This window comes from Loa loa, assembly GCF_000183805.2.
Source record: "Loa loa unplaced genomic scaffold supercont3.434, whole genome shotgun sequence".
Classification (NCBI taxonomy): Eukaryota; Metazoa; Nematoda; class Chromadorea; order Rhabditida; family Onchocercidae; genus Loa; species Loa loa.
Window position 1 is genome coordinate 18,232 of NW_018108614.1, and position 9,011 is coordinate 27,242.

General features: G+C 24.9%; 2 protein-coding genes across 2 annotated transcripts; both read right to left on the reverse strand.

Moving 5' to 3' along the window:
- Window positions 1-1,959: 1,959 nt before the first annotated feature.
- On the reverse strand, window positions 1,960-2,674 carry LOAG_10152 (hypothetical protein; the record flags this gene model as incomplete). The annotated part of the gene is made up of 2 exons (XM_003145679.1): window positions 1,960-2,250; window positions 2,633-2,674. Coding segments are annotated over 2 exons (333 nt in total), but the record flags the coding sequence as incomplete, so codon positions are not given.
- A 1,726-nt stretch (window positions 2,675-4,400) lies between these two features.
- On the reverse strand, window positions 4,401-5,286 carry LOAG_10153 (helix-loop-helix DNA-binding domain-containing protein; the record flags this gene model as incomplete). Its single annotated transcript, XM_003145680.1, has 2 exons — window positions 4,401-4,554; window positions 5,222-5,286. The coding sequence occupies 2 exons, from the start codon at window positions 5,284-5,286 to the stop codon at window positions 4,401-4,403; spliced, it is 219 nt and encodes a 72-aa protein (XP_003145728.1).
- Between the last annotated feature and the right edge of the window lie 3,725 nt (window positions 5,287-9,011).

Sequence of the window (9,011 nt, forward strand, 5' to 3'; positions counted from 1 at the left end):
TTGTACCAAGCAAATTAAATCGACTATAACCCAACAACTGGCTAAAAATAAATATTGATAATTATTTAAATATACCAAGATATTTTTTTTTCATTTTAAAAAAATTTTAATTGAGAAAAGGAAATAGCCTAACATTGGATGACAATAGTTTTTTGGGAAAAAATTTTTACTTCAAATAGTTTTCTTTTTTTTTTTTTTTTGATTATAATACATGAATAAAATGGATTGTTAGTAAAAGTATCCAAGCATTATGGAATATATTTTCAATTATTAATATTAGCCAATTCAAACTAATCAATTAACTAATGCAAATAATTTGAGAAATATTAATTGATATCATTAGGATGAGGTAAAATGATTCAAATGTTAAGATTAAAAATTTTCCTACGTAGTTTATGATGATCGTATACTGCTACCTATTATCAGGATAATCTATTAGGCATTATTTATGATTAAATTTGATTACAGTGTTGATTATAAATTAAATTAAATTAATAAAATTATAAATTTACCATCCTTCAGCATCAACACAAACGAATTCAGTATTATAGAATACGGTAAAATTGGCATTTCTTTGTTCCCATGAATTGATCATTTCCAATGTTATTTCTAATTCTGGCTGATTTGATAATGGTGCAATGATGCCAATAAATCGGAGAGATTCATTTGTTTCCTAATATTATGCTGTTCTATGAATAATGATTAATATAATGGTTAGATTTACAATTTTCAAAAAATCAAAATTATTTGAGGTAATTAAAATATTTCAGGGTTTTTTTCCTTTAAAAAGATCATAATTGATTTTTTTTTTTAAACTAAAATGTATTTTAATACAAGATATAAATTACTATTAGAGAAAAATGTCTCAAAAAGTTTTTTTCTTTTTTCTTCTTTTTTTTTTTTGCAAGAATTGAAAAATACGTTAGAAATCTTTTAAATCACAAAAAAAGAAAAAAAAAGCAAAAATTACATTGGTATTCCCAACCATATAACCATATCCCTAATTAATGAAAGAATTTAAAAAAAAAACTGAAAAAATATATATTTCATTAATTTTTATAAACACAAATAATCAATCACAAAGTGAAAAAAATCACAATTTTTCCGATTAAAAAGCATTTTTCCTCTTTTTTTTTCTGCATACTATGAACATAAATATACAAATACTATTGTTATTGCAATTTAATTCCTAATAAAATGTTACTGAAGTATTTATAAAATTTATATTTATGCAATAAAATAAAATGTATTAATTGGAAATGTAATACATTAATTTTTATAAAATAGAAAGTATTTATTAAAAAGATACTGTTGGAAAAACCGAAATAATTGTATCATAAAATTATTCATTTAAATAGTTTGCATTTACATTTGTTTTTTTTTCTCATGCTTATAGTCATGAGTCGGTTTAATCTTTAAATCGCCTCTAAATGAGCTTTGTCTGATATTGAGATTTGCGCACATCTGGATGACAATGAATCTTATAAACATGTTTATATATCCAACATGTTTATCTCTAGATATCTGTTAAGCATCGCATTTCTTTCCTTTCTCCTTACACACTCCTTATATGAACATAAGAAATCCCAAGATTCATTCATTGTTGCCAAAAACCCATCTGTCGACACTCAGGTTCACACAAACGCTCTTCATCTATCTCTCCCAATCCCTACGAAATCTCATTATTCTACTGGCTTTACCCTGGAAGTCATTCTATTGTAATTGGATTTGAACCTATCTTCACTGTATTTGGTATTCAGACGATAATAAAGGATAATCTGTTGTACGCTTCGAACACACAACCGATACACTGTCATTCTTTTAAAAATTTAACAGCTTCCACAACAAACAATAACAATCTCTCCCACCTTCTTAACTCCCTTTCTTTTAATTGTCACGACAGATACTAGATGAAATTTCTCCATTACTTAAATAATAAAAAAAAAAGTGAGAATTTACCATAATTGTAATCATTCTTGTTGAGCTATCATCAATTCCACCTTTTGCAATCGTATTTGACATGCATGAGCGATCATTATTATCTGTTATTTTTTTCAGATAACCAGTAATTAATAATTGTCGATGTAATTTCTTCGTTGTAACAATTTCCTGGATAGTATTACTGTGGTGTAGAGTAGTAACATTAGACGATAAAAAATGCAACATTTCGGTAGATATGGCTTCATTGAAATTTTTTCCTGATATATCGTCTAATAAATCGAAAAAATTTTCCCCTTGTAATTCATGGATCTGAAAAGAATTCATTTCATTTTTTATTACAGAAAAATTTCATTAAAAAAAATAGTGAGATTATTTCGACACTTTTTGCTTTGAAACAGATTTTAAATTCAGAAATTCTTAATGTTTAAGTAAAAATAATAAAATGAAATTATAATTGAATTTAAGTGATTGCTACTGGAAATCTTTTTTTCTTTAGCAAGCTATCTTATTGCTTATGTTTAAATGATTTTGCTTGCATATTTGCATGTCCATATTATGGTACTAATGTAAGGAATGCTATATATGATTTATAGAATTTCGTTTTTGCGCAATAATAATGCAACTTTCATGCAACAGCGTGTTAGTTACGTGATACGTGTTGTACACGTGTTGCGTGTTATGTGATTAGTACACGGCTAGCATAACCGTGTGCCATGAACGTCCGTAATGTCATCCATCATTTGGGCTGTCTTTGAAAAAAAAAAAAGAAATTTAACCGAATAAAATCTTGCATTCATTTTTGGTTTTAAAAATTCGATTCGCAATTTCTTAATTAAATAAATGATATTCTAACGAATAAATGAATATTTGATCATAATAAAAAAAACTTCTGCCAAAATTTAGCAAAGTTTGCAGTAAAATAGAGAGGTCACGAAAAAAAGTTTGGCTTTTTTTTTGAATCTTAACTTATTTTAACCCATCAAGTTGAATATGTGTATGTTATATCAAGCAAAGATCAAAGATGATCGAGAATTACGTTAGATAGATTGCAATTATCTGATAAATATTAAATGCTGGTGATAGTTAAATTTTTTTGTGATATTTGGTGATAAGAAATGAATAATAAATGAAAGTAAATATGAATATTCAAATTGTAAAAGGATGAAAGATGAAGAAAATGTAAAGATTTGTAATAGTAAGCAAAATAAATTTTATTTCATTCATTGTTAAAAAAAAAAAATCAATTAATGTGAAAAAAAAAAGCTATTTATCATCAATTCATGCATAAAAATTTATTGATCAATTAATGGAAGGAAAAAATCAATTAATCAATTAATATAAAAAAGGAATTGATTTGTTTTAGCTAGAAGTAAATACAAGTGACCGAAAGTAGACATGAATTTGTTTATGTAAATGATTAAATATTAAAAATAACATTTGCTATATATTGACAACATATTAAATGTAATCCGAGAAATTTTTCACAATTTTTATTACAAATTTTATTTATTATATTTTTTTTTACAATTCCTTTTTCTTCACAATTTTTTTTCATTTTTTTTTACAGTTTTTACTGTTATATTTTTTATTAATTTTTTTTTATAATTTTCTTTTCAATAACAATGATGCTACAATCTGCTCATTTATTTCTTTGTTGGAAAAATTTCTTATCTTCAATTATCAACTTCAATTCATCAAGTTGTAAGTTGTTTTTTCCAAACTTCTTAATGCTGCAAATTTTTATTTTTATTTTATTCCGAGAAAAAAAAATGGATAACAAATATGAGAAGGATGAAAAATGCTGAAAGTGATGAAAGTCTAAACAAAAAAAAAAAAAAGAAAAATTGGAAATAATTACTGCATCGTCGAAAAGTGTTGCAAAGCTTGTGGACGCATACTCGATATGTCCGGAACAATGAATGCAAAAATTTCCAGCTGCTAAAGCATCCATATAAAGTTGAATAATATCCGGAATGTTGCAACCGGCTATAATACGTGATTTTTGATCCAATACTATATTCAATGCTTCATCACTTGTTGATTCAGCTTGAACTGTAAGATATTGTTTCAATTTTACTTTCTATACTCTTATCATATTTTCAAATTTATGCGTTATACTAAAAGTTTTCAATTATTGAGATAAAGTTTTAGTTCTCGAATATTCTTCAATCTTTGAAATTCTCATTCTTCCAATATCTCATGCTACGTTTTTATTACTCTTAATTAATGATAATTATATATCATCTAATTGGTTTCTTCTCAGATTATGTTCACATACAAATATTTCGTTCTATGTTACTTCTTACAATTTTTTTTTTATACGCTCATTAATCTAATCCATCTTTCATATTCGTTCATTCTAACCTACTAATGCTTATAACATGTATTCTTACGTGATAATATATCATTTCGAGTAAATGCTATCAAAAAAGAAAATACAGTATGGTAGAATGAAATAACTAACAATGTTGTTGTTTGAGGAAATTAATTGCGCATTTTAGTACGTTACTTTTATCCATTTTACGATCACCTTTCCCAACTAATAATGTCAATTCACCAATTAACCGATTGAAAGTGTCGCGTCGTCGTTTTTCACTTTCATTTCTAGTTTTTCTATAACAAAAAAAAAAAGAAAAATAACCAAATTGAAAATGTTTGAAAAGGAAGACAATTAATTCGTTTTCACGAATTTATGGAAAATAAAAATATCTATCTATTCTAGACAAAAAATCTATCTATTTTTGTCTATCTAACAATCAATTTTGTTTCAATTTTTAATTTGATTGAAATCTTTCGAATTATTTGATAGTAATATTTCAGCAATTATCTACAAACTCTAATTAATTAGTTCATAGCAGAAATTTTTCATCAACGACTTATCATATTATTCAGGTCAAACGAATATCGAAAGGATGAGGAATGCTAATTTTTTTTTTTTGGACACTTTTACATTAAGCAATGTAAAGTTGTTTAGTTTTCGTTTTTTTTTTAGTATTAATTAAATGGTTGATTAGAAAAACCAGGTAAGGATAATTAATTTCTTTCGTTTTTCTCGATATAATCTCAAACTACAATTTTATTTTGGATTTATTTTTTGAAGAAAAGCAGTGCAAGAAATGAAATGAATCAGTAAAAAAATTCAGTAATCAAAATCATGTAATCATATACATATATATATATATATATATTAAATACTTGATATATTACTGTTAACATCTCGAAGACTAAATACAAAAACTATGAGCATGTAAATGTTGTAAGTGAAATGAAAATTATGTACCTTTTCGAGCCTTTCACCGAAAATGCTGAAGTATTATCACTAAAACTGGAGCTACTCTCTGCCATTCGTCATCGAAGAAAATTTCTTTGTCACTTTTCGATTTAGAAAAAAAAATTTTCGATATGATTAGATTTAACAAATGGTATCTTGACAAAGTCATCAAAACAAATTTAAAATGTATAAATAGAAGAAAAAGGATTTTAACTGAATTTAAATTAATGAAATTTAACCATAAAAAGTTACTCCGAATTACTTCTAACTAGTACTGCATGAAAAGTTACTGGAATACAAGTAAGTAAGTAAGGACAAAATTATAACGAACAAAATATTACAAGAATTCAATATGTCATCCATATTCATGACAAAATTTCAAATTTAAAAAAAAAAAAAAAAGATAATAGCAATTTGTTGAACAAATTCGCGTAAATGTACTATTAGACAAGAAAAAGGACAGTCAAAATGGAAATTTATTGGGAAGATTGATTTTGAAAATAAAGATGTGCATAAAAAGATAGCTATTTTAACGAAGGAAGATATTTGGTTGACAGAATCGATAGATTGTCATCGATGATAAAATGGCTTTCGTTTCGTTGTGTTGGTAGTTTTTTTCACAAAAAAAAAAAGAAAAAAAAAATCTCAAGGTCAACAAGTTACGATTTGATGATTAACCGGCGCACTTTGACATATACCGCATTCCATCCTTTTCCTTTCCTTCTTCTTTTCCACCCTTTTCTCTTTTTCCTTCTTCATTGCCTCTCTCTTATGCTATCATCATTTTATCTTTTTTTTAGCAATTTCTTTTTAAAAAAATTATAAATTTTATTTTCAAATAATTGAAATAAAAAAAAAAGAAAAGAGGAATGAAAAGGATGCAAGAAGTTGACTGTCAGGAAAAATATCGTCCCATACAGACCGATGCACAAATACAAACACATACAAAGACCATATTGAAGGTAATTGAGATGAGAGGTAGTAGGAAGCAAAGTCAAGTAATAGCATCAGCTGTAATTGTTCAGAAAATTTTCAAGGTCAAAGTTGATGCTTCTATCTATTCCATACTCTTTTTCATTCTCCGCTCTTTTTTTTTTTTCATTTTACTTCAAAAAATGCAAAGAAATATCGTTAAAATATGAATGAGATGGAATAAAACAAGACAAAATAAAAGAGAATAGAATAAAAATTTTAATGGAATTATCATCAATAAAAATAAATTGGAATCAATTAATACAGTTATTAAATTCAGGATGATCAATTATGCACGGATGAATGCCGCACATATTTATTAATAATTAGTTAATTTCAATAATTCGAAATATTTGTAGAAATTTATTACTTTAACATAAAATTTAACAGCAATTTATAAAACGAAAAGCAAAACCGTTCCGCACATTTTGCACTTAAATGAAATTTTATGGAGTACTGTAAATTGATGATAGGTTAACTGAAAGTGTTTACTCTTGTTGGGATTATTTTGTTTGACGAATACACAAAATTGAAATAAAGTCAAAATAACAAATCTAAATTTGAAAACAATAACTTTTTAAAAGAGTATTGAGAAAATGTATCAAAACTTTTTCTTTGTAACATCAAAAATTCACATTTCACATATTCCATTATTTAGGATATCTTTTTTCTTAACCCTTTTCACATACATATATGATATCAATATTTTAATTCAAAGTATTTGAAATAAAAGAAGGAAAAAATCTTTGGAGAAAAAGAAAGATATTCTAATATACTATCAAAAATTAAGATTTTTCATATTCTTTAATTAAAATTAAATATTTCACAAACAATATGAGATATGAAGAAAGTTTAAACTTAAGAGAAAATATAAAAAAGAAAAAAAACCAAACAATCAAAGTAATGTGTTTTTTTTCTTTTTTAAAAGAAACAAAAAGCAAAAGTATCACTTTCTCTTCCACATTTTTGCCTTCATTACATTATATTATATCCGACGGATAAGAGAGATAGTATGATCTTATGATAATTTCAATCACTGATAGATTACTGATAAAGACAAAAATACACAAATCAATGGGCCAACAAATAAAGCCCTAAAGAAATGTATAAGTCTATCTTCAATAAAAAATCAGAAAAACGAAAATGAAAAAGAAGTCATTGATTTTCTTTATCTCCCATTACTTTCTTCTATCATCTCTTCCTCTAGCTCCTCAACCTTTAACCCCTTCTATCGGATTGACCAAAAAAAGTGGTCATAAAAATAAAGTGGCATTTATGAATTAAATGAGAAAAGATTGCATGAATTAAAAGTAAAAAAAGGAAGAAAAAATTTAAAAAAACTGAAATACTATCTTTGTAAGAATGATTGATATATGTAATTTATCAAAATTCATTGAAAGAATTATTCAACGAAATAAAAAATGAGAAAATGTTTTATAAAAAAGTAAGCCATCTATATTTTACAATCCATAAAATCAACTTCAAATTTTTTTTATTGAAATTACTTTTCGTTCTAATGCATAAATGTTTAAACTATTAATAAATAAGCATAGATTTGATAAATCAACGATAAAAAAAATGATACCTTGAAAATGTTGTTATCATTAGAGATATTTCATTCAGATATCATTCATGTAAAATGTTTAATGTCATTTACGAATTAGTTTACAAATTAATTATTTTAATCAATCTATTATTATATTTCACTAAATGTTCAAATTCCTTGAATGAAACAATGTTGATAGCTATGCTGCATTTTATATATACACAAATGCTTCTTTGTTCAACAATTTCAAATTTAAATTCAGATATTATTAATGAGTATAGTTTGAAGTGTTGAAAAAATTTTAAAGCAATTTTATTACTGCTATTCAAAAATATTTCAAATTTTTGAAACAAAACGTTTCTATATTTATGAAAAAAGAAAAAAAAACGGAAACAATGATTGAAATAAAAAGAAAAGTAGGCCTGTATTTTTAGTGTATTTAGTAATTTGTCAACAAAAAAGGTTGCTGATTTAATCTTTACTAAATTTGAAATAATAAATGAAATATCATTCATTATGATTAAAAAAGCATTATATCTAATCAGAAAAAAAAGTCAAGTACTTTTACAAAAAAATACCATTAATTATGATTAAAAAGCATATTTTTTTTAGAGAATTTCGAAAAATAAATATCAAAATTCTATTTACTAATAAATTTGCATACTTATGGGCCGCATATATATATTTAATATATAAAGTGCATATGGAAGTTCAAAAATCAATAAATGATAAATGAAATTAGCGCATATGTTTCTGTATGCGAAATCTGCTTTTCATCATAGCGAGGCATTAAAAATCAATGATAGAACTGAAATTAAAATTATGACGAAATAGGACATGAAATGCATTTCCAATTATTAACAGTGAAATTGTTAATAATAATTACTTGTCATCCATTTGATCATCGATATAAATGAGTGAGTATTCTTTGATACTGTTCCCTTACAAACAAATTGTCGTTTATTAAATAAATAAAAACACAGATCGTTCGTTCGTTTTATAAATGTACATATAAATATTTTTATAAATATGTCTAACCATTTACAAACAATCATTCACTATCTTTTCTTTTTCCATTCTTAATTTGTTGATTTCAATACTATAAATTAATTTTATGACAACTATCCTTTGATTGCTATCTTTCGAACCAAAAAAATAATTTTAGTTTTATATTAATATTGGAATAATTTAGGACTTAAAGGTAAATTTTGTTGCTAGTATAAGTAATTCGATTAAGTGAAAGAGCTGTTGATAATTTCTTTAAAAAATTTGAAATAATTT